The sequence below is a fragment of the Papio anubis genome, chromosome 2, assembly GCF_008728515.1.
Source record: "Papio anubis isolate 15944 chromosome 2, Panubis1.0, whole genome shotgun sequence".
Classification (NCBI taxonomy): domain Eukaryota; kingdom Metazoa; phylum Chordata; class Mammalia; order Primates; family Cercopithecidae; genus Papio; species Papio anubis.
Genome location: NC_044977.1, coordinates 40,062,571 through 40,089,091, shown reverse-complemented (window position 1 = coordinate 40,089,091; position 26,521 = coordinate 40,062,571). Strand labels below are relative to the sequence as shown.

Below are 26,521 nucleotides of genomic sequence, written 5' to 3'. Positions count from 1 at the left end.
AGATCACATTATTCATATTGCAAGGATCTTCTGAGAGAAATAACACCATCCTCTGGCCAGCCACTCACTCTTCAGGAGTTCCTAGAGCTCCCCAGTTTCTTTCCCTATTGTCTGAGTAGTCTGTCTCACTCCTGTTAGTCTCACAGTTTAAATACAAACAAAGGCTCTTACAGGCAGCTTGGGTACCTTTCTGTGACCCCAACTGACTGGACATAGAATGTTCCTCACTGAGAGAACAAGAGCTAGAGTGAGGCCGGGCGCGGTGGCTCAAGCCTGTAATCCCAGCACTTTGGGAGGCCGAGACGGGCGGATCACGAGGTCAGGAGATCGAGACCATCCTGGCTGACGAGGTCAGGAGATCAAGACCATCCTGGCTGACACGGTGAAACCCCGTCTCTACTAAAAAATACAAAAAAACTAGCCGGGCGAGGTGGCGGGCGCCTGTAGTCCCAGCTACTCGGGAGGCTGAGGCAGGAGAATGGCATGAACCCAGGAGGCGGAGCTTGCAGTGAGCCAAGATCACGCCACTGCACTCCAGCCTGGGCAGCAGAGCGAGACTCTGTCTCAAAAAAAAAAAAAAAAAAAGAGCTAGAGTGACCGACAGATCATGTGAGGAGACAGCATGGGGCACCTGAGCCCAGCACCATCCAGGATCAGACAGAACTTAAGCCATGAGCTGCATAGAAAGATCCTGGGAGGGCACTGGGTGTTCCAGTATGGAAAAAAGAAAGATGTGGCTCACAAGTCTAAGCTAAGGTCTTTACAGTACTGGGCCATAAAAAGGATCTGAAAAGAAACTGCAGAAAATGTTAGATATGTTTTATCTTTGTTTTAAAAATATTATTTATTATAATGGCTTAAAATATGTTTATTTAAGTATATTTGATACCTTTATAATATGTATAATAAAGTGTATAATAAAATATAACTATGTAATTAAAATAGATGATATTTTAAAACCTCTGTAATAAACCATTTATGTGTTTGTGTGCACACGCGCGTGCCTTTGTTTAACAGGTTTAATTGCTTTCCTTTCTTCAGGAACCAGACTGAGGGTACTCAAGCAGTGACTGCCATCTGGTGGTTAACCAGAATCATCACTTTGTGTAGCCTGATGGTTACTAAGATGTCCACTCTTGACTCACATGGCATGCACTGGCAGCCCGCGAAGGATGTCTGATTTTGGAGGGTAACCAGTTGAAGGCTGTCTGATGAAGGAGCCTAGTGAAATAACCCTTTGCTTCTACCTGAATGTGTTGTTCACTGTGGATTCTGAGCCTGCAGCCAGCTCCAAAATGGGACCTCTGAAGAAAAGATTTGAGTTGCTCTTGTGTTTTAGTCAAAGATCTGCATCCCTACCAGTGGGTAACCAAGACTGTGAATAAGCACACACCAACAGGGGCATGTGGTGACATGGAGCCTGAAATAAACTGCTCTGAATTGTGTGACGGCTTTCCTGGCCAGGAGCTGGATCGGAGACCCCTTCATGATCTCTGCAAGACAACAATTGTAAGTGAGCAGCCACGGGGTACCAGGGCTGCTCAGATATATGTGTTGGTGGTGGTGTTGGGGAGGAGGAGGTAGAAGGAAAGGAGGATGAGGAAGGGGAGGAGGGGGAGGAGGAACTGCTCATGCAGGATACATATTTCCCAGCATTGGTGACAATGGGGCAGTTTGTTTTTGACCTATAGAAAATCCTTCATTCCTAACAGCTTCTCCTTATTCTGTCCTCAGACGTCTTCCCACCACAGCAGTAAGACCATCTCTTCATTATCTCCTGTCCTCTTGGGTATTGTTTGGACTTTTCTCAGCTGTGGACTTCTGCTAATACTTTTCTTTCTTGCCTTTACAATTCGCTGCAGGAAGAACAGGTAAGCAGCCCAGTTTCTCCTCACACATAGCTGAATCATGAAACCCAGAATGTTAGTATTATTTTGGCAGCACAAGCCGCTAGCTGGTCTCCCACCACAGGATTAAGCCACATGAGAAGTTCCCTCTGAAATAGTCTACCTGTTGAGAAAGGGAAAGATGTAGGTCAGTATTGTGCTAACTACTGCAAGGGTATCCAAAGAAGAGAATGAAGAGTCTCTCTCTATAATGGAGGTACAATCCTTCTGAGAAGATGAGGGATTTATATTTAAAATGAAGACCGTGTAGAGGATTCCAAAGCAACACACAACTTGAGGACAACACAGCAGAACCAGTCTGGGTGAGTTAGGGTTTCTGCAAAAGCAGTGAAGCACTACTACCTGGCTATTTGCTAGATAATTCTGCCTGACTGGAAAGTCACAGACTCATCGAGGTAAGTATGGCTCCCAGGATTCGCAAAAGAAGCAAAATGGTGATGTTTTTCTAAAGGAACTTGTAGCACCTTGGCTTGGATGCAATTTCATCCTTCCTCAGGGCCCATCCCATCTCTCCCACCCCAACACTGTACCCTCATTCTACCACAGCTGTCCCAGGGTACCTCATGAGAACCCCTGCCCCAAACTTCTCCTTAGTCCACAGCTGACTTCTAGATGGAGCCCACAATCAGAAATTAACAGCTTCCTCAAACCAGCCAAACTCGTCCGGCCCCACTCCAGCCTTACCCTGTGTGGTGACCAATCATGTTGTGTTCCATTGCATGTGGATTTGACACTCAGATGAGAATCGGTCAGTTGCATTTTGGGACGCTGTTTTGCCATGTTAGGCATGGAGGATATGGAATTGTTAAGCAGCAGTGACTTGGTCGTTGGGTCACCCTCAGCATGGTGGTGATATGTGGCACTCCAACTAGAGTATACCCCAGAGAATGCCTCATCCACTTTTCATTCTGTTCCTCAAGCACACTACGCTGACTCCCATCTCAAGGCTTTTGTACTTACTGTTCCTGAACTGTTCCCTCTGCCTGGAAGTCCTCCTCAGATCTTCCCATGACTAATTCCTTCTCATCTTGTAGGTCTTGGCTCCAATGTCACCTCTTCAGAGACACTTTCCCTGATCATCCTATCTAAAATAGCATCTCTACCCATGATCACCCGCTCATCTCATTCCATATCCTATCAGCCTGTTTTATGTTCCTTATAGCAAGCATAGTCTGCTATTACCATATTTATCGATTTACCTCTTGATTGTCTGTATCCCCTACCAGAATGGAAGTCTGTGAACACAGGGACTTTGCCTGTCCTGTTGTGCCCACCACTGTGTCTCCAGCATTTAGAACAGACTCTGGGACATAATAGGTGCTCAGCAAATATGCACCCAGTGATCCTGGAAGGAAAGAGATTTAAATCTCAGCAGTGGCTACTGCCAACAAAATGACTGGGAAAATCATGCATTTCAAGGTTAGAGAACTACGGAGTAGTCTTTTCAGCTATAACATGTTTCTATAATGCAAAGTAATACTTAATTGGTATTACCCAGTTGGTAATAAGAAAATTATGTCATTGATTCATATGTTACTTTTCCCCCAGCAAATCAATAGTTTAAACATTCAAGGGCAAGCTTTCTCACAGCTAGTAAAGGAAGCTTTAAGCTTGGCAGTTCCTTCCCTTAGGGCAAGTAGTGGCTGGCATAATGGCTTAAGAACTTGTGTCTTCCCTACAACATGAGGCTGTAGGAGTAGATGAAGAAGCGGAGAAGACATTTGCCTTATGTTTAAAAACTTCAGTTGATTGTTAAAGAAAGCACAGATCCAGAGCAGATTTTTAATTTTTTGACAATGTTATCTATTGGAGATGAATGCCCCTGAGGACCTGTGTCTTGAGATTTAAGACTGTAGAAGTTGACTTTGATCCTGAGTACAAATGATAGTGGACATTTACTCGGTGGTAGTGTTTTAGTTGGAAGATTTAATATTTTATTAACACTCTTGTTACAAAGTTAACTGTTTTGAGTGTTATGACCCCATCCTATTTTCCCCACAAACTATTATTTTTACATATAATTTTGCAGAATACAAGGTTTATCAAGCATTTATATATCCTGTTAAAACAGGAACACCTGTAAACAGCATTATACTAGAAACCCTTATATTTCTTTCACTCTGTTAAAGATTTTGCTGCCTGTTTTGTTTGCAATGGGAGCATGACTTGGCATAAAGAATACAATATTAAGAGGTACTCTGAATAGAAACACATTTTACAATTAAGTGGCTTACAAAGTCAGACAAGGAAAGATAAAATAACCCAGTTTCAAAAGTGTTTTATTGAACAATGCATTTATTAAAAGATGCAGCATCACAATCAGATTTCGTTATAATTCTGTGGTCTCTAAATTTGTGACTGTGTGTGTGAGTATTCATGTGTGTGTACATGAAGAAAGAAGAGGAAGAAAGATATTTTAACACAATAAAAATAATACAAAAATGTTTAAATCCAGTTGCAGATATTGAATTTTTGATTAAAAAAAAAAAATTCAAAAACCAGTAAGGATAAAGAAAACTGAACACTATAAACCAACTTGACCCAATTGACATTTATATTACCTTTCACCCAACAACAGCAGAATACATATTCTTTTGAAGTATACATGGAACATTTACTAAGATACATCATATTCTGGGCCATAGAAAAAGTCTCATTAAATTTAAAAGGATTCAAGCCGGGTGCAGTGGCTCATGCCTGTAATCCCAGCACTTTGGGATGCTGAGGCAGATAGATCACCAGAGGTCAGGAGTTTGAGACCAGCCTAGCCAACATGTGAAAACCCATCTCTACTAAAAATACAAAAATTAGATGGGTGTGGTGGTGTGCACCTGTAGTCCCAGCTACTTGGGAGACTGAGGCAGGAGAACCCGGGAGGCAGAGATTGCAGTGAGCCAAGATCATGCCACTGCACTCCAGCCTGGGTGACACAGCAAGACTCTGTCTCAAAAAAAAAAAAAAAAATTAAAGGATTCAAGTCATAAAAAGTATGTTTTCTGACAATCAAATTAAAATGGAAATCAACAGCGGAAAGATCTCTGGAAAATCCTGAAATATGTAGAAACGACATAGAACACTTTAAATAATCCATGGTCAAAAAAGAAATCAAAAGGACAGCTAGAAAATGTTGACCAGAATTAAAATGAAAAATACAACCTAAGATTTGTTGGATGCCACTAAAGCAGTATTAGGGGGAAATTTAGAGCACTAAACTCCATATTAGAAAAGAAGAAATGTCTCAAATCCATGACCTTAGCTTCCACCCTACAAACAGAAAAAAAGAGCAAATGAGACCCAAAGTAAGTAGAAGAAAGGAAATAATAAAGATCAGGTTAGAAAATAAAATAGAAAACAGAAGAACAATAGGAAAAAGTCAGTAAAGCCAAAAGCTATAAAGATAAGTAAAACTGATCAACCTCTAGCCAAAGTGATCAGAATAAAAAGAAGTAAGATACAATTACCCAAATAAGGAATGGGAGAGGTGACATCACTATAGATTCTACAGATATGAGGGATAAGGTAATGTTGTAAACAACTATGGTAGGCAGCCTCTAAGATGTTCTTCAATGATTCCCAACTCCTTGTAGTCACACTCCTATGAAATCCTCTCTCCTTGAGTATGGGATGAACTTACTGAGTTGCTTATTAATGAGATGCCACTTTTGGCATTAAGTCACAAAAACTGTGACTTCCATCTTGGATCTCTCTCATTGTCCCACTAACTCACTCTGTGGAAGGCCAGCTGTTGTGTTATGAGCTTTCCTGTAAAGAGGCCCACACTGGCAAGGAACTGATGTTTCCAGCCTGCTGCCAGCAAGTACCTGGGGCTTACTAACAGCCATGTCAGTGAACTTTGAAACAGGTGACACCTTGATTGTATTCTTATGTGAAAACCTGAACCACAGGCACCGAACTAAGCTGTGCCTTAGAAATATTACCAGTTCAACTCAAACTCTTCAAAAAAAAACTGAAAATAAGGAAGTAATTCCCAACTCATTCTATGAGGACAGCATTACCCTGATATCAAAATTGAATAGACAGAGTAAGAGGAAGAGGAAGAAGAAGAAGAAGAAGAGGAGGAGGAAGAGGGGGAGGAGGAGGAAGAGGAAGGGGAAAGCTATAGGCTAATATGTCTTATAACATAGATTCAAAATTTTAAACAAAATTTTAACAAATTGAGTATGACTAAATGGTAAAAAGAGAATGCATCATCGTGACAATGTGAGGTTTGTCCCTGGAATGCAAGGTTTGTTTAATATCCAAAGATTTATCAATAACTCATGACATTTACCAACTAAAAAAGAAAACTATATAATCATCTCAGTAGATACAGAAAAATTTTTTGACAAACTTCAACATCAATTTCTGATAAAGTCTCAACAAACTAAGCATAGAAGAGAACTTCCTCCCCATTGCACAGCACAGCTGCTGTGGCAGATCATGGCCAGACTGCTTCTTTAAGTGGGACCCTGATCCATCCCTCCTCACTGGGCAGGACCTCCCTGTGAGAATTTCAGCAACTCCAGCCAGGATTTTATGGACAGAACTCTGATCTCTCTGGATCAGAGTCCCTGGAGGGAGGGGTGGCCAGTCTCTGTGGTTCAGCCAACTTAGCCTTTCCTGCCTGCTGGCTCTGGAGAGTCTGGACAGTCTGGACAAAAGCGGATCCCCCCAGTGCAGTGCACCCAATCCCCCAAAGGGCAGCCATACTGCTTCTTTAAGCAGGTCCCTGATCCCATTCCTCCTGACTGGGTGAGACCTCCTAAAGGGATCCCCAGACACCTCTTACAGGAGTGTTCAGGTCAGTATCAGGTTGGTGTTCCCCTGGGACAGAGCTCCCAGAGGAAGGAGCAGGCAGCCATTTTTGCTGTTTTGCACCCTTCACTGTTAATACCGCCAGATGCTGGAGGGACCCAGGTGGTTAGGGTCTAGAGTGGACCCCCAGCAAACCACAACAGCCCTGCAGAAGAGGGGCCTGACTATTAAAAGAAAAATAGAAAGCAGCAACAACAACCTAAACAAAAAAGACCCCACAAAAACCGCATTCAAAGGTCAACAACCTCAAAGATTGAAGGTAGATAAGCCCACAAAGATGAGAAAGAATCAATGCAAAAATGCTGAAAACTCAAAAAGCCAGAGTACCTCTTCTCCTCCAAATGATTGCAGTACCTCTCCAGCAAGGGCACAGAACTGGGCTGAGACTGAGATGGCTGAATTGACAGAAGTAGCCTTCAGAATGAGGGTAATAACGAACTTTGCTGAGCTAAAGGAGCATATTCTAACCCAATGCAAAGAATCTAAGAATCATGATAAAACATTACAGAAGCTGATAACCAGAATAGCCAGTTCAGAGGGGAACATAAAACACCTAATGGAGTTGAGAAACACAACGTGAGAACTTCACAATCCAATCACTAGTGTCTATAGCCGAGTAGACCAAGCAACAGAAAGAATCTCAGAGCTTGAAGACTGTCTTTCTGAAATAAGACAGGCAGGCAAGAATAGAGGAAAAAAGAACGAAAACAAACAAAGAAACAAAACCTCCAACAAATACGGGATTGTGTAAAAAGGCCAAACCTACAACTGATTGAGGTACCTGAAAGAGACAGACAGAATGGAACCAAGTTGGAAAACATACTTCACGATGTCATCCAGGAGAACCTCGCCAACCTAGCAAGACAGGCCAACATTCAAATTCAGGAAATGTGGAGAACCCCAGTAAGATACCCCACAAGAAGATCACCCCCAAAACACGTAATCATCAGATTATCCAAGGTCAAAATGAAAGAAAAAATGTTAAGGGCAGCCAGAGAGAGAGGCCAGGTCATGTACAAAGGGAAGCCCATCAGACTAACAGTGGATCTCTCAGCAGAAATCCTACAAGCCAAAGAGACTGGAGGCCAATATTCAAAATTCTTAAAAGAAAAGAATTTCCAACCCAGAATTTCATATCAGGCCAAATTAAGCTTCATAAGTGGAGGAGAAATAAGATCCTTTTCAGACAAGCAAATGCTGAGGGAATTTGTTACAACCAGGACTGCCCTGCAAGTGCTCCTGAAGGAAGCACTAAAAATGGAAAGGAAAAACTTACCAGCCACTACAAAAACACACTGAAGTACACAGACCAGTGACACTATGAAGGAACCACATAAACAACTTGGCAAAATAAACTGCTAGCATCATGATGACAGGATCACATTCACACATAACAATACTAACCTTCAATGTAAATGGGCTAAATGCCCCAATTAAAAGACACAGAATGGCAAGCTCGCTAAAGAGCAAAGACCCATCAGCATCAGCAAATACCCAGATGCTGTCTTCCAGAGACCCATCTCAGGTGCAGAGACACACATAGGTTCAAAATAAAGGAATGGAGGAAAATTTACCAAGCAAATGGAAAAAAAGGCAAGGGTTGCAGTCCTAGTTTCTGACAAAACAGACTTTAAACCAACAGAGATAAAAAAGACAAGGGCGTTCCATAATGGTAAAGGGCTCAATTAAACGAGAAGAGCTAACTATCCTAAATACATATGCACCTAATGTAGGAACAACCATACTCATAAAGCAAGTTCTTAGAGACCTACAAAGAGACTTAGACTCCCACTCAATAATAGTGAAAGACTTTAACACTCCACTGACAATATTAGATCATTGAGACAGAAAATTAACAAAGATATGCAGGACCTGAACTAAACTCTGGATCAAATGGACCTGATAGATATCTACAGAACTCTCCACCCAAAAACAACACAATATACATTCTTCTCATAGCCACATGGCAGTCTAAAATTGATCATATAATCAGAAGTAAAATACTCCTCAGCAAATGCAAAAGAACTGAAATCATAACAAACAGTCTGTCCAACCACAACACAATCAAATTAGAACTCAAGATTAAGAAATTCACTCAAAACCATACAACTACATGGAAATGAACAACCTGCTCCTGAATGACTCCTGGGTAAATAATGAAATTAAGGCAGAAATCAAGAAGTTCCTTGAAACTAATGACAACAAAGAGACAATGTACCAGAATCTCCGGGACACAGCTAAAGCTGTGTTGAGATAAATTTGTAGCACTAAATGCCCACATCAAAAAGCTAGAAAGATCTTAAGTCAACAATCTAACATCACAACTAAGCAAACTAGACAACCAAGAGCAAACAAATCCCAAAGCTAGCAGAAGACAAGAAATAACCAAGATCAGACTGGAACTGAAGGAGATAGAGACACAAAAAAATTTCAAAAACCAACAAATCCAGGACCTGTTTTTTGAAAAATAAAATAAAATAGACTGCTACCTAAACTAATAAGAAAAGAGAGAAAAATCAAATAGACACAATGAGAAATGATAGGGGGAATATCACCACTGACCTCACAGAAATGCAAACAACCATCAGAGAATGCTATAAACACCTCTATGCACATGAACTAGAAAATCTAGAAGGAATGGGTAAATTCCTGGGCACAAACACTTTCCCAAGACTGAACCAGGAAGTAATTGAATCCCTGAATAGACCAATAATGAGTTCTGAAATTCAGGCAGTAACAAATAGCCTAGCAACCAAAAGAAAGCGCAGGAACAGATGAATTTACAGCTGAATTCTACCAGAGGTACAAAGAGGAGCTGGTACCATTTCTTCTGAAACTATTTCAAACAATTGAAAAGGAGAGACTCCTCCCTAACTCATTCTATGAGACCAGCATCGTCCTGATACCAAAACCTGGCAGAGACACAATTAAAAAAAAGAAAACTTCAGACAAATATCCCTGATGAACATCAATACAAAAATCCTCAGTAAAAACTGGCAAACCAAATCCAGCAGCACATCAAAAAACTTATCCACCACGATCAAGTTGGCTTCATCCCTGAGATTCAAGGTTGGTTTAACATATGCAAATCAGTAAATGTAACTCATCACATAAACCACATGATTTTCTCAATAGACACAGAAAAGGCCTTTGATAAAGTTCAACATCTCTTCAATAAACTCTCAATAAACTAAGTATTGAGGAATATACCTCAAAATAACAAGAACCATCTATGGCAAACCCACAGCCAGTATCATACTAAATGGGCAAAAGCTGGAAGCATTCCCCCTGAAAACTGGCACAAGACAAGGGTGCCTTCTCTCACCACTCTTATTCAACCTAGTATTAGAAGTTCTGGCCAGGGCAATCAGGCAAGAGAAAGAAATAAAGCATATTTAAATAGGAAGAAAAGAAGTGAAACCGTCTTTGTTAGCAAATGACATGATCCTATGTCTAGAAAACCTCATTGCCTTAGCCCAAAAGCTTCTTAAGCTGATAAGCAACTTCATCAAAGCCTCAGGATACAAAATCAGCACGCAAAAATTGCTAGCATTCCTATAAACCAACAACAGGCAAGCAGAGAGCCAAATAATGAATGAATTCCTATTCACAGTTGCTACAAAAAGAATAAAATACCTAGGAATACAGCTAACAAGGGAAGTACAGAGCCTCTTCAAGGAGAACGACAAACCACTGCTTAAGGAAATCAGAGAGGACACAAGCAAATAGAAAAACATTTCATGCTTATGGATAGGTAGAATCAATATTGTGGAAATGGCCATATTGCCCAAAGTAATTTATAGGTTGAATGCTATTCACATTAAACTACCATTGACATTCTTCACAGAATTAGAAAAAAACTATTTTAAAATTCATGTGGAACCAAAGAAGAGCCCCAATAACCAAGGCAATCCTAAGCAAAAATAATAAAGCTGGAGGCATCATGCTACCTGACATCAAACTATAGTACAAGGCTACAGTAACCAAAACATAATGGTATTGGTACAAAAACAGATGCATAGACCAATGGCACAGAATAAAGAACTCAGAAATAAGACCACACACCTACAAACATCTGATATTCATCAAACCTGACAAAAACGAGCAATGGGGAAAGGACTCCCTATTTAATAAATGTTGCTGTGAAAACTGGCTAGCCATATGCAGAAAATTGAAACTGGACCCCCTTCCTTATACCATATACAAAAATTGACTCAAGATGGATTAAAGACTTAAATGTAAAACCCAAAACTAAAATCCCTAGACGAAAATCTAGACAATACCGTTCAGGACATAGGCACGGGCAAAGATTTCATGACAAAAATGCCAAAAGCAATTGTGACAAAACCAAACAGTGACAAATGGGATCTAATTAAACAGCTTCTGCACAGCAAAAGAAACTGTCATCAGAGTGAACAGACAACCTGCGGAATGGGAAAAAATTTTTGCAGTCTATCCATCTGACAAGGGTATAATATCCAGAATCTACAAGGAACTTCCACAAATTTACAAGAAAAAATCCCCATTAAAAAGTGGGCAAAGGACATGCATGAACAGTCACTTCTCAAAAGAAGACATACATGCAGCCAACAAACATGAAAAAAAGCTCAACATCACAGATCATAAGAGAAATGCAAATCAAAACCCCAATGAGAGATGGGTGGATCACTTGAGGTAAGGAGTTCGAGACTAGCCTGGCCAACATGGCAAACCTTGTCTCTACTAAACATATAAAAGTTAGCCAAGTGTGGTGGTGCCTACCTGTAATTCCAGCTACTCAGGAGGCTGAGGCACAAGAAGTGCTTGGACCGAGGTATCGCATGAACCCAGGAGGCAGAGGTTACAGTGAGCCGAGATCTACACTCCAACCTGGGTGACAGAGTGAGACAATGTCTTAAAAAAAAAAAAAAAAAAGGCCCACGGTGAGATACCATCTCTTGCCAGTCAGAATGGTGATTATTAAAAAGTCAAGAAACAACAGATGCTGGCGAGGTTGTGGAGAAAAAGGAATGCTTTTACACTGTTGATGGGAATGTAAATTAGTTCAACTATTATAGAAGGCAGTGTGGCAATTCCTCAAAGATCTAAAATCAGAAATACCATTTGACCCAGCAATCTCATTACAGGGTATATACCCAAAGGAATATAAATCATTATATTATAAAGATATATGCATGCATAAGTTCACTGCAGCACTTTTCACAACAACAAAGACATGGAATCAACCCAAATGCCCATCAATGATAGACTGGATAAAGAAAATGTGGTACATATATACTATGGAATAGTATACAACCATAAAAAGGAATAAGATCATGTCCTTTGCAGGGACCTGGATGAAGCTGGAAGCCATTATCCTTAGCAAACTAATGCAGGAACAGAAAACCAAACACTGCATGTTCTCACTTTTAAGTGGGAGCTGAACTATGAGAACACATAGACACATAGTGGGGGAACAACACACACTGGGGCCTGTCGGGGAAGGTTGGGGGAGGGAGAGCATAAGGAAGAATAGCTAATAGATGCTGGGCTTAATACCTAGGTGATGGGTTGATCTGTGCAGCAAACCACCATGGCACATGTTTACCTACGTAACAAACCTGCACAGGTACCCCAGAACTTAAAAGTTAAAAATAAAAAAACCTTAAAATAAAAGTTAAAAAAAATTAAAAACATGTTCAAAAAGAAGAGAACTTCCTCAGCTTGATAATGTGCATCTATAAAAAACTATACCTAACATCATTTTTAATGGTAAAAGACCAAATGCTTTCCTATTAGGATCAGAAAGAAGACAAGATGTCCACTCTCACGACTTCTATTCAACATTGGAGGTTTTAGCCAGTGCAATAAGGTAAGAAAAATAAATAAAAGTCACCTACTTTTTTAAAAAGGTAAGAATGAAAATATTTTTACCCTCAGATGACCTGATCATCTATGTAGAAAATCCAGTGAAACATTTAAAAAGAAGAAACAGGGCAGACATGGTGGCTCATCCACCCAAAGTGTAATCCCACCACTTTGGGAGGCTGAGATAGAAGGATCACTTGAGATCAGGAGTTCAAGACCAGCCTGCGCACAGAGTGAGACCTTGTCTCTACAAAAAAATTTAAAAATTAGCTGGGCATGGTGGTGCCTACCTTTAGTCCCAGATACTTAGAAGGCTGAGGTGGGAGGATTGCTTGGGCCCAGGAGTTTGAGGCTGCATTGAGCGGAGATTGCGCCACTGCACTCCAAACTGGGTGACAGAGCCAGACCCTATCTCTAAACAAAACAAAACTACTAGAACTAATACATGAGTTTAGCAAGGTTGCAGGATACAAGATCAATGTACAATACTCAACTGTATTTCCGTATACTAACAACAAACAATTGAAAAAGTACATGAAATAGATGAAATATTTAGGGATAACCTAACAAACAATGTGAAATGCCTGTACACTGAAAACTTTAAAACATTCCTAAGAGAATTAAACAAAATATAAATAAATGGAGATACATTGTGTTGCTGGGTTGGAAGACCCAATATTGTTTAAATGTCAGTTCTTCCCTAGTTGATTTATAGACTCGATCCAATAACAGTCACATTTCTTTTTTTTGTATAGATTGACAAACTGATTCTAAAATTCATATGAAAATATGAAGGACCTAGAATAGCCAAAACAACTTTTAAAAGAATGAAGTTGGAAGACTAGGACCACCTGATTTCAAGACATATTACAAAACTAACAGTAATGCAGATAGTTTGATATTGGGCAAAGATAGACATATTCATCAACAGAACAGAATAGACTCCAGAAATCCACATGTATATGGTCAACTGATTTTCAATAAAGGTACAAAGGCAATTCAGTGGAGAAGGGACAGTCTTTTCAGCAAATAGTGCTGGAACAACTGGATATCCATATGCAAAAATCAACTTTGATCTATCTACATGTTACACCATATTAACTCAAAATGGATCACAGACCTAATTATAAAACCTAAAACTGTAAAATTTATAAAAGAAAACATATAAGAAAAATTTTGTGACCTTGGAATAAGCAAATATTTCTTAGGTATAATACCAAAAGCATGGTCCATAAAAGAAAGCACTGATGAATTAGACTTTGTAATCATTAAGAACATCTTCTCTTTCAAAGAGAATCTTAAGAGAATGAGAAAAAAGCCACAGACTAGAATAAAATATTTGAAATCATATTTCTGGCTGGGCGTGGTGGCTCACGCCTATAATCTCAGCACTTTGGGAGTTGAGGTGGGTAGATCACCTGGGGTCAGGAGTTCGAGACCAGCCTAGCCAACATGGTGAAACCCCGTCTCTACTAAAAATTAAAAAAAAAAAAAAGCTCTGTGTGGTGGCAGGCACCTGTAATCCTACCTACTCAGGAGGCTGAGGCAGGAGAATCACTTGAACCCAGGAGGCGGAGGTTGCAGTGAGCCAAAAATTCACCATTGCACTCCAACCTGGGCGACAATAGTGAAACTCTGTCTCAAAAAAAAAAAAAAAAAAAAAAACTCTAGAAATGCAGTACAGTAGTGCTTCCTTATCTGTGGTTTTGCTTTCCATGGTTTCAGCTACGTGTGGTCATCCGTGGCCTGAAAATATTAAACAGAATATTCCAGAATTAACCAATTAATAGGTTTTAAATTGCACACCTTTCTGAGGAGCATGGTGAAATCTCACGCTGTTCCACTCTGGCCCATCCTGGACACGAATCCTCCTTTTGTCCAGCATATCCACACCATATACACTACCTGCCTGTTAGTCTCTTAACAGTCATCTTGGTTATTGGATTGTCTGTCATGGTATTGAAGTGCTTTGTGTCCAAATAACCCTTATTTTGCTGTGGCCCCAAAGTTCAAAGTTCAAGATGCTGACATATTGTTACAATTTGATATGGTTTGGTTCTGTGTCCCCACCCAAATCTCATCTCGAATTGTAATCCTCACATGTCAAGGGAGGGACCTCGTGGGAGGTGATTGGATGATGGGGACAGTTTCCCTCATACTGTTCTCGTGATAGTGAGGGAGTTCTCACAAGATCTGGTTCTTTGATATGTGTCTGGCCCTTTCCCCTGCACACTCTCTCTCTCCTGCCACCTTGTGAATATGTGTCTTGCTTCCCCTTTGCCTTCCGCCATGATTGTAAGTTTCCTGAGGCTTCCCCAGCCATGCAGAACTGTGAGTCAATTAAACCTGTTTTTCTTTATAAATTATTTAGTCTCAGGTAGTACCTTTATTGCAGTGTGAGAACAGACTAATACATAATTGTTTTATTATTGGTTATGGTTGCCAATTCCTTACTGTGCCTAATTTATAAATTAAACTTTGTTATAGGTATGTATGTATAGGACAAAACAGTATATATAGGGCTCAGTACTATCCATGGTTTCAGGCATCCACTGGGGGTCTTGGAACGTATCCCCCTCAGATAAGGGGGACTACTGTAATAAGAAAACAAACAATTCAGTATTTTAAAATGGGTAAAAGATTTCAACAGATCCTTCACCAAAGAAGATATGTGGATGACAGATAAGCATATGAGAAGATATCCAATACCATTAGTCATTAATGAAATGCAAATTAAAACTGCATTAAAATACCACACACACTTATTAGAATGGCTAAAATTTAAAAAACTGAGTAAATCACATGTTGGCACACACTGCTGATGAGAACATAATTTGGTCCACTTCACTTTGGAAGACAGTCTGGGAGTTTCTTTCTTTCTTTATTCCATTCCTGGCTAATGTTTTTTTATAGAAATAGAGTTTCATTATGTTGCTCAGGTTGGTCTCAAACTCCTGGGTTCAAGCAATCCGCCTGCCTTGGCCTCTCAAAGTGCTAGCATTGCAGGCATGAGCCACTGCACCCAGCCATGGCAGTTTCTTTAAAAGTTCAGCATACACCTATGATGTGATCTAGCTGTGCCACTCTTAGGTTTTTACCAAAGGGAAATGAAATGAAACTGCATGTCCATACTAAGACTTGTACACCAGTGTTTATAGCAGCTTTCTTTGTAATAGCCAAAAACTGGAAATAGCACAAGTATCCATTAGCAAGTGAATGGCTAAACAAATTGTAATATATCCATACAATAGAATCCTACTCAGCAATTTAAAACATGAATTACTGATACTTGGAAGAGCAAAGATGAATCTCAGAATAATTGCACTGAGTGAAAAAGCCAGGCAAAATGACTACATGCTATGAAAATCCAATTCCACAAAGTTCTAAAAAAACTAGACTAACCTATTGTTAACTAATCCATAGTGACAGAAGCAGATCAGTGGTTGCCTGTGGATGAGTAGAGTTAGCAAAGAGTCAGGAAAGGAGGATTACAAAGGGACATGTGGAAGTTTTTTGTAGTGATCGATATGTTTATACCTTGATTATAGTATTTCACAGGTGTGTACACGTATCAAAACTTATCAAATCATGTACTTTAAATATGTATGTCATGCACTTTAAATTGTATGCCAGTTATACCTCAATAAAGCTAGTAAAACTATTATACATTCTTATTTTTCTGAGCAGGTTCTCATGGAAAACAAAACACACCATACCTAGTGTTCATTTTCAGAGGGCTAGGTGTCCTAAAACCTATCTGATGACTTTGCCTGATACTAATGATTTTATTATTATTTTAAAAAATATTTTTATTAGAGACGGGTTTTCACCATGTTGGGCAGGCTGGTCTCAAACTCCTGACCTCAAGTGATCCGCCCACCTCAGCCTCCCAAAGTGCTGGGATTACAGGCATGAGCCACCATGCTCAGCCAATACTAATGATTGATATGGGAGAATGTTTTCTTTTTCCTAGATTCCTCATTATGGGCCTTAATAAGGCCCATAATAACTTAACTCTTAGAACAAAGGAGATATTTCAAGCCCAAAGGGAAGCACATCTGGTGCCTCCTCTGAAATGCACAAAATAAGGGTGGTGTTGTAAGTTCTGCATAAAGCTAAGCTTGTTCAGTTAAAGGACTGTCTTTTATTCTGAGACCTTATTTCACTATCACTTGTGATAATGATTGTTGATGGTAGCTGTTATTTATATATTGCCACTTCTCAGGATTAAAGGTGGCATTTCCATAGCAGTATCTGGGATTTTACTCCTGTGAAATCAAGAAGGTAGAGTAACAAGAATTGTATGGGGTATGAGCTTTTACCTTACATGCAAGTTAACAAGTTAGCCTGGTAATGTTTGATGGATGTTAGCTAAAGACGTGAGACTCATGGGTCAGAGAAAAAACACTTGATTACTCATGGTGAAAGCAGTAATCAGAACTTAATATTGGGCTTTTACTGGTTTCCATGCCCCACGTACCATGAAGGCAATGAAAGTCCCATAATGGAAGTTTATGGATGTTTGTACACACACAGTGGGCTACCATTCAATGAGAGGAATCCTGAGCCTGGTAAATCCACTGCTTTTATAGTGAGTTGTAACAAGCCTGTTCTTTGTCTAGGGGAAGATGTTACCTGATCCCTCAAGGTTGCTCACTGCAAACACAACCCTGAGAAATGACCTGGATAAAGAGAGGTCAGAGCCTTGCTTCTTGGTATACCTAGCAAGAATGCACAGAGCTGCTCAGAGCCCCTGGTAGGTTTGCCTCCAACACTAGGGACTGTGCATGGAGGCACCTGCCACTTCTGCCTGCATCCTGAGCTAGCGTGGCAGTCAGAGACATAGACTCTGGTGAATGGCTGAAATATGTCCCCGTAGTCTCCTCACTCCACCACAACTTCCTTCCCAGTAAGCGTCCTCAGGCAGACCCTTTGGGCTGCACTGGGCAGAGTTACATACTTTCATGTATCCTGCTGAGTTTATCTTCTTTGCCTTCAGAAATTCCAACATACTACATGAGTCATGGTTCTCAGTATATTATTGTTATACCCTTCTCAGAATCTCTCTGACTCCCCAGGTTTCACATTGTTTTCCATTATTGTAAAAGGCCTCAAGATCTCCATGCTTTGGAGAAGAGTTACACTCTTCTTTTCTTTATTCTTGCATTCCTGAAAGCCTTACATTAGCATCCAAGTGAGGTTTCTTTATCAATATCAACAGTAAATATTTAGTGAACTAAACACCTACTGTGCTCAGCATACTGTATAAAATATGATTTAAGGGTTCCTGGGAGCTTCAAATGCATCACCTGGGTGCAAAAACATGAGGAATCCAAAAAGTACATTCTGAGTTTTTTTTTTAATAGCGTTTGAAAAATAATGCCTTGCTGCAGGGATAGGAGCTGTGCTGCTTTCATATCGATTCTGTTCTCTTTGTGGTTTGAGTAATTGGAGCTGAAGGGAAGGTGATTGGGAATAAAGGAAAGCAGTACTGATTTTTTTTTTGTTAAAAGAAAGTTTGCACACTGTCATGCACTATTAGAATTTCTGGGATCTTCTTCATAATCCCTGGTTTGATGGCTATTGGCCAAGAAGGAAGAAGGGAAGCTAGTCAGGCCTAGAATAATTACCAGTCATTCAGCATAATCTGGGTCTAGTGTTGCAGGGCCAAGGACTGAATGAGGCAGAGTGACCAGGAGCAGATCCTGCAAGGCCTTATCCAAAAAGGAAGCTAAGATTCATAGAAGGAAAATATTGTATTGATCACCAATTCCAGAGGACTGGGCATAGAGCCAAAAATAGGAGGTATATCATGAGGTCAAAAGCCATTGGTGGCCAAGTGCGATGGCTCACACCTGTAATCCTAGCACTTTGGGAGGCCAAGGCGGGCAGATCACTTGAGGCCAGGAGTTCGAGACCAACCTGGTCAACATGGCAAAACCCTGTCTCTACCGAACATATAAAAATTAGCTGGTGTTGGTGGCACATGCATATAATCCCAGTAACTTGGGAGGCTGAGGCAGGAGAATCACTTGAACCTGGGAGGCGGAGGTTGCAGTGAGCCGAGATCATGCCACTGCACTCCAACCTGAGTGACAGAGTGAGACCCTGTCTCAGAAAGGAAAAAAAAAAAAAGACATTGGTGTGTAGGAATGGTGCAGGAAAAAAAGTACAAAGCAGAAATGAGGTGAAAAGATCTAGAACTATGAACAGGAATGAGGTCTTTCTTGGGTACTGGCTGCCAGATGGAATATGAGTGGGTCAGCAAAAGTTAATGAGGTAGGTTAAAGGTTAATGCATAGGAATAGTTTCTGCACAGTCTTCTGATGCTGTCTGTCCATCCTGCAGTCAGGCCTATATCAATATCAGCCCTAGATGAAGCGGTCACACCCTCCTTTGTGCACCTACTGTTACAAATAGTCATGGCTGTCATTACCCCATCACAGCTAATGGCACTTACTAGGTTGAGAGAAACAGGGCTCTGTCTCCCTTACCAGACAATAAGCTCCTTGAGTTTATTCATCTTTTTTGTTTCCACTGTGCCTGGACTGCACACTGTTTCCCGAATGAACAAATTAACTGGCCTAGAATGTAGACTATGATGATAAAGGTCAGTTCTTAGAAGATCATTGTTTTCATTCTTTAACTGTTTAAGATGGTGTCAGTTCTATGTAAAAATTGTGCCCTAGGTAAGCAGTTGCTTTCCATTATTCTTCTCTCTGTTTCTTGGTGGTTACTCCCTCTGGGAGCCCAAAGCATGATGTCCAGAGCTCCAGATTCCCAGCCTTCCTGGTTGTGGCCCTTCATTCCCAACTTTACTTTCAATCTTAGTATGCCATGAAAAGCTGTCTGCTTTTGATGCACTATTAGCCACATAGTTCCGTTCTTTCAGAAGGCCTTCTCATGGTCACATTCTTACAGATGTACCTATTGTTTCAATAAATGTTTATTAAACTGGCCAGCAATGTTTCAGATACTGTTCTAGGTGCTGGGGTTGCATCAAAGAACAAAGTAGGCAAAATCTCTTCCCTCGTGGTCTTTGCTTTCTTGAAGGGAGAATAGGCAGGACATAAAATAAATTGTAAAATATTTGGGATGTTAGTGATCAGAGAAGAAAAGTAAAACAGGGACAGTGAGTGGAGACTGTCAGAGTGGTAGTTGCTATTCAATATAGTTTGACCAAGGAAGGCCTCACTGAGGAGATAACATTTGAGAATAGACTTGAAAGGCATAAGAAACAAGTTATTGGGTAAAAACCATTCCAGGCAGAAGGAACAAATAATGCAAAGGACCAGGGATGGGAACATCTGTAGCGTTCAAGGGAAAGCAAGGAGGCCAGTGTGACTAGAGCAGAGTAGATTAGGTGGAGAATAAGAGTAGATAAAGTCAGCAAGGTAATGGGGCCCAGATCATGTAAGGTCGCATAGGACAGTGTAATGACTTTAGCTTTTACTCTGTTATGGGGAGCCACTGCTGGACTGGGAGCTGTGAATGGCACACCTTGACTTACATCTAACAGGAAATCTGCTGCTGCATTGAGAATAGACCTTTAAATTTTAAAAGAGATACCTATGGCACTACCTTAAATAAAGTCATGCTCCTTGGAGTGCCTCAATTCATGTACATAAATGGGTAAAAGTGGAATTTAAGAAACCCTGGAAATGTGTGGGGGTGTCCTCTTTGTTTCTCCTCTGCTCATGCCCTGTGGGTGAGCATCAACGCCATCTCTTCCTAAGCTAGGGCTCCCTAGCAGAGCACCGTGCACATGGATTCTTCCTATGTTCTGCATTCTTTGCCACAGGGATGCCATAAGTTGGCAATATGCAGTAGAGGCTACCTCAACGGACAGTGCCCTTCTTTATCTAAGCCAAGAGAAATTTGGTTCTGCAAGTAACAAGTCATTACTGCTGATGACACTCCTTGTACACACTTGAAGAGAGTGTGGACCACAAAATAAAAACTGGAGCAAAAAAGGACTATCAGATATTACTGATTAAAGATTGGAAAGGAGGAAAACACATTATTTACACATACGACTCTTGATTGTATGAGTAGAGAACACAACTTACGTGCGTGTATGTTGTACACTTGATTGTGTAGAGAATTCAAAAGTGTTCAGATAAATTATTTAGACTTAAAAAGAGACAAATAATTTTGGGAAGGTGATAGTGGCAGTAGTAGCATAGGTTTTAGATATTCCTGAATCTCCACATAAAAACAGAGCAACTAGGTAGAAGACACAAAACTCATGGGCAACAAAATGAAATCCATTTATAAGAAAATTCGATGATGAGGTATTCTTATGAGCCTCAAAATATTACCAGTTGGGGAAAGACCACCCACAGTCACAAGAACCGTGTTACTTGTGTCTATGTAGGAGAAATAAGAGAGGCAATGGACATCTGACAGACCTGGGAACAGAGAACCCAAAATAGCCCAAAGGTATTCACTGGAAAGCATGGGTAGGGCAATTTGAGATCAGCAGCTGAAACTTAATAAGGGGTGAGTCCAAGGGATCCACCTCTGGAAGGTCTAAAAGGAACGGAGCAGTCTAGCTGCTGCAAAATTTCTAGACTGATCTGGTGGGGCTCCCTTCCAAGATAGGATCTCATGAAGAGGAGAAACTTTAGGGAGTAGAATCAAAATTGAGCAGGATGAAGACAATACAGATGAAGAAGGAAGAGAAAGATCCAGAGGAAAGCATATCAGAGTCAGGAAATCTTGGAAAGCAAGCCAGAGTATTTTTTAACATTATATTAGTACAATATAGTGAGGAAACCATGTGAAGTTAGAAAAGCTATCGGAACTAAATGTCTTTTTAAAATCACATAAAAACCAAATTCACACCCACAAAAATCTAGCAGCAGGAAAATATCAAGGCCAAATCCAACACAACATTAACCTAAGAAAGAGAATAAGGGGAATATCTGCAGACAATGAAAGCATGCCAAAAAAGATATGACTGAAAATAGATTGAAACCCTAATGTACTATTTTAAGTACATTCAAAGACATTAAAGAAGTCATGTAAGACAGAAAAGCAACATAAATCAAATTAGGAAGCTCAGAAATGAGACAGGACAATTCAAGGAAAAATTAGAAATAAACATCTAAAAATGAAGCCTGAACTAGGAGGAACTCAACAACAAATGAATACAACATAATTCTTTAAGATAAATAAAAGGTAGAAAGCAAGAAACATTGTTTAAACGGAATAAAAAAAGATTTTTTTAAAGTTTTGAAAGCAACAAATGTTGAAAATAGGCAAAGAAGATCAATCTATCAATAATAAGAGTTCCTGAAAAAGAAAATAAAAGCAAGGAAAGAAAACAAGTATAAAACAAACAAAACCCTCTAATTTAAGAAAACTGAAAATTTGAAACTATGTCTGGAAAGAACACACTGTGTACTTGAGTATATCATAATGACTAAGTTCAGCAAAGTTGTCGGATAAAAGCACCAATTTTATGTAACATTTAAACAAATTTTTTAGATCATTTTAAAACAGCATAAAAAATATAAAATTGTATTTGTGACGGCTTTCTAGTGTGTCAACTTGACTAGGCCAAACTACATTTCCTAGATTTCTCTTTCTTGTATGTTTTCTGACCACAAAGGAGATTCTTTCTAGATTTGGAAAGCTAAGGGAAGTTCTCGCCATCTTGTAGCACACACATTGTTGCGAACCTACTGATCCACCTAATGGGGTGAAGCAGAGCTGGACATGCAATTGCTCTACCTTCCCCTGGACCCTCCATTAACTTGTCAGACCCCTGGGCCAGATGTGTGTGATTAGCTCCATGACAAAGGGCCATAGCTTCTGCAGGGTATTCTCATTACCTAGATCAGAGGCAGCAATAACTGACATGGGTTTCAGTCTGTTCGCAGGAGTGTGAGCATGCTCTAATCTCTTGATTTTCCCTCCTGACTGCCTGCCTTGTAGACTTCAAGCTCTGGCATCAGGTGTGGAAACAACAGCCTTACAGAGACTGCTTAAACAGCTCCCAAAATTGTGTAACTCAACTGCCTGTGATATATCCATATATCTCTTTTTGAACCCTGGCTAATACAGTAGGAAAAGATATGCATTATCTCAATATAGAAAATCATAAAACATTTTTGAGAGGAATTAAATTCTATATTCATTGACCAGAAGACTTAATATTGTAAAAATATCATTTCTCCCCAGATTGATGTATAGATTCAATGCAATAGAAATTCCAACAATTTGCGTATGTGTGTGTGAAACTTGACAAGCTAAATCTCAAATTTATATGGAAATTCAAAGGGCTAAAAATAAGTTGGAAAGAAAAGGCAAGCTGGGCGTGGTGGCTCACACCTGTAATCCCAGCACTTTTGGAGGCCGAGGCAGGCGGACCACATGAGGTCAGGAGTTCGGGACCAGCCTGGCCAACATGGTGAAACCCCCTCTCTACTAAAAATACAAAAATTAGCCAGGTATGGTGGTGGGCGCCTGTAATCCTAACTACTCAGGAGGCTGAGGCAGGAGAATCACTTGAACCCAGGAGGCAGAGGTTGCAGTGAGCCAAGATGGTGCCATTGCACTCCAGCCTGGATGATAAGAGTGAAAAGCTAAAAAAAAAAAAAAAAAAAAAAAAAGGACAATGTGAGAGGATTTCTTCTTCTGGATATCAATATTTACTATAAAGCTAGTAATTAAAACCTGCTAAATATGGTACTGGAGCAAGGAGAGACAAATAGATCAATAGAACAGAATAGAGAGAATCCAGAAAGAGTCAAGGATATATAGACGTTTTTCAATAAATGGTGCAGAGTCAGTTAGCTATCCACATGGAGAAAAAAGTGCGACCTGAATCCTGCCTCAACAAAATTACTTCCAGGTGAACTACTAAAATGGAAAACAAAAAAAACTTCAGGAAACTAATAGAAGAGAATATCTTTATGAACTAGGGACATGAAAACATGTCAAACAGAACACAACAAGTATTATTCATGAGGGAAAATATTGTTAAATCGCTCTACATTTGTTCAGGACAAGCCTGGGCAACATGGCAAAACCCTGTCTCTGTTAAAAATACAAAAATACAGTCAGGCATGGTGGTGCATGCCTGTGGTCCCAGCTACTCTAGAGGCTGAGGTGGGAGGATCACTGGAGCCAGGGAGGCAGAGGTCACAGTGAGCTGAGATCATGCCATTGCAGTCCAGACTGGGTGACAGAGAAAGACCCTGTCTAAATTGAAAAAAAAACAAAAAAGAGCTCTACATTAGAAATTGAGAACTTCTGTTCATTAAGGACATCACTAAGGAAAAAGACAAGCCATAGACTGGGAGAATGTATTCACAATGCATATATCATCAAAGAATCTTTTTTCAGAATAAAAAAGTGGTAATCAATATAAAAAACATAGAAAATCCACTGTTTTAAAAATTTGCACTCATGTTTATCACAGCACTGTTCACAATAGTAAAGTCATAGAATCCATCTAAGCGTCCATCAACAGATGATTGGATTAAAATGTGGTATATTTTTGCCATGGAATACTACACACCTATAAAAATAAATGAAGTTACGTCTTTTGCAGCAGTGTGGATGGAACTGGAAGCCATTATGCTTAGTGAAATGACTCAGAAACAGAAAATTGAAAACCACGTTCTGATTGATAAGTGGGAGCGAAACAATGGGTATAAACGGACATGTGGGGGCATAATAGACACTGGAGACTCCAAATGGTCGGAGGATGGGAGTGGGTGAGGGATGAAATACCACTTTTCAAATACAATTCAGGTGATGGGTACACTCAAAGCCCAGATTTCACCACTGCGTGATATATCCATGTAACAGAACTACATTTGTATCCCTAAATCCCTAAAAATAAAAAAAAATTAATTTCAAAAAATAAAAAGTGTGCAAAATATATGAACAGGTACATCACAAAAGAACGTATCCAGATAGCTAATAAACAAATGAAAAAGGGCTCAACTTCATTAGTCATTAGAGAAATGCAAATTAAAGCCACAGTGTGATAACACTACATACTCACTTGAATGTTTGCAATTTTAAAAAAAGACTAACAAAACCAAGTGTTGAGAAAGATGTAGAGCAACTGGAATTCTCATGCATAGTGTGGGAGTGTGCGTTGATACAATCACTTTTGAAAACTGTTTAGCAGTATCTACTAAACTTGAACATATTCATACCCTGTGTCCTAGCAATTCCAGCAAAATTGTATACGTATGTTCACCAAAATAATGCACTAGAATATTCTTAGCAACACTATTTGTAATAGGTTCAAACTGTAAACTGTTTGAATGTCCATCAACAGTTATAATATCTATTTATAATGTCTAATATATCACAGTATACTCAATGATTGGACACTACACAACAAAAATTAAACTATCTACAACTACATGCCACAATATAGATGACTCTCACAAAAATAAGAAATAATGTTGAGCAAAGGAAACCAAATAAAGAGATTATACCCTATGTTACTCTTTTTACATGATGCACAATAACAGGCAAAGCTAATTTAAGATGTTAGAAGTCAAGTTGGGTGGATGGAGAAAAGGGAGAATAGAGCAAGAGGAAGACTTCTGAAGCATTAATAATATATGTGTTTTGGCTTGCATGCTCATTGCCCAGGTGTGTCAGTTTTTGAAAATTCTGTGAATTAGAAATTTATATATATGCATTTTTGTTTATGCATATTTTTCTTCAGCAAAAGTTTAAAAAATGATCTTTGGGCTTCCTGAAAAGACAGAAAGGAAACATTTAAAGGATACATGTCAATTTTTTAGCAGAGACAACATTTTTAAATACTATTTTCTGAAAAAAAATTCTCCCTCACAGCTTTATATTTATTATTGATATTGAAGGATATGATGAATAGTTTTACAGTAAATATAGAAGTAAATTTTATAAGACTTGTTTATGGCACCATTAGAAATAGATTTTAAAAATTAGAACTTGTGTTTACCAAAAGACATGAGTAAATCACACCAAAAACACAAGTAACAAAAGAAAAATGTATTCAATATCATCAAAATTAAAAATTTCTGGCCAGGCACATTGGTTCATGCCTGTAATCCCAGTACTTTGGGAGGCCGAGGCAGGCAGATCACGAGGTCAGGAGTTTGAGACTAGCCTGACCAATATGGTGAAACCCCATCTCTACTAAAAATACAACAAATTAGCCGGGCATTGTGGTGTGCACCTGTAATCCCAGCTACTTGGGAGGCTGAGGCAGGAGAATTGCTTGAACCCGGGAGGCGGAGGTTGTAGTGAGTGAGTTCTCGCCACTGCACTCCAGCCTGGGCAACAGAGTGAGACTCAGTATCAAAAAAAAAAAAAAAAAAGTCTGTGCTTCAGATACACCATTAAGAAAGTGAAAAGAACCTACAGAATGAAGAAAATGTTTTCAAATTATATAATATACCTGATAAGGGACTTACATCTAGATACATAAAGAATACTTACAACTCAATAATAAAAAGGCAAAACAATTTTTAAGTAGGCAAAGAATCTGAATAGAAATATCTCAAAAAAGATATATGAATGGCCAATAGGCACATCATTACCCCTAAGGGAAATCAAAATCACAATGAGATACCACTTTGCATCCCCTGAGATGGCTATAATACAAAAATAAAGTGTTTGTGAGGCTGTGGAGAGATTAGAACCCTCATCCGCTGCTCCTAGGGATGTAAAATAGTGCCTCAGCTAGCAAAATAGTTTGGCAGTTTCCCAAAATGGTAAATATAGGGTTACCATATGACTCAGCAATTAAGCTCCTAGGTATATACTCAAGAAAATCAAAACATATGTCCATGTAAAAACTTGTACATGAATGTTGATAGCAGCATTGTTTATAATATCCCTAAAATGGAAACAACCCAAGCATGTATCAACTATTGAATGGATAAGTGAAATGTGTTATATCCATACAGTGAAATATTATTCAGCAATTA

General features: G+C 39.5%; 1 protein-coding gene across 1 annotated transcript in view; it reads left to right on the top strand.

Annotated features, from left to right (window-relative positions):
• The first annotated feature begins 970 nt into the window (after window positions 1-970).
• GPR156 (G protein-coupled receptor 156) overlaps window positions 971-26,521 on the top strand; it is an 88,549-nt gene continuing 62,998 nt past the window's right edge. The window contains exons 1-2 of the mRNA XM_021933118.2: window positions 971-1,509; window positions 1,735-1,871. Coding sequence (XP_021788810.1) covers window positions 1,414-1,509; window positions 1,735-1,871 — 233 coding nt within the window. The 5' untranslated portion in view covers window positions 971-1,413. The remainder of the gene's footprint in view (window positions 1,510-1,734; window positions 1,872-26,521) is intronic.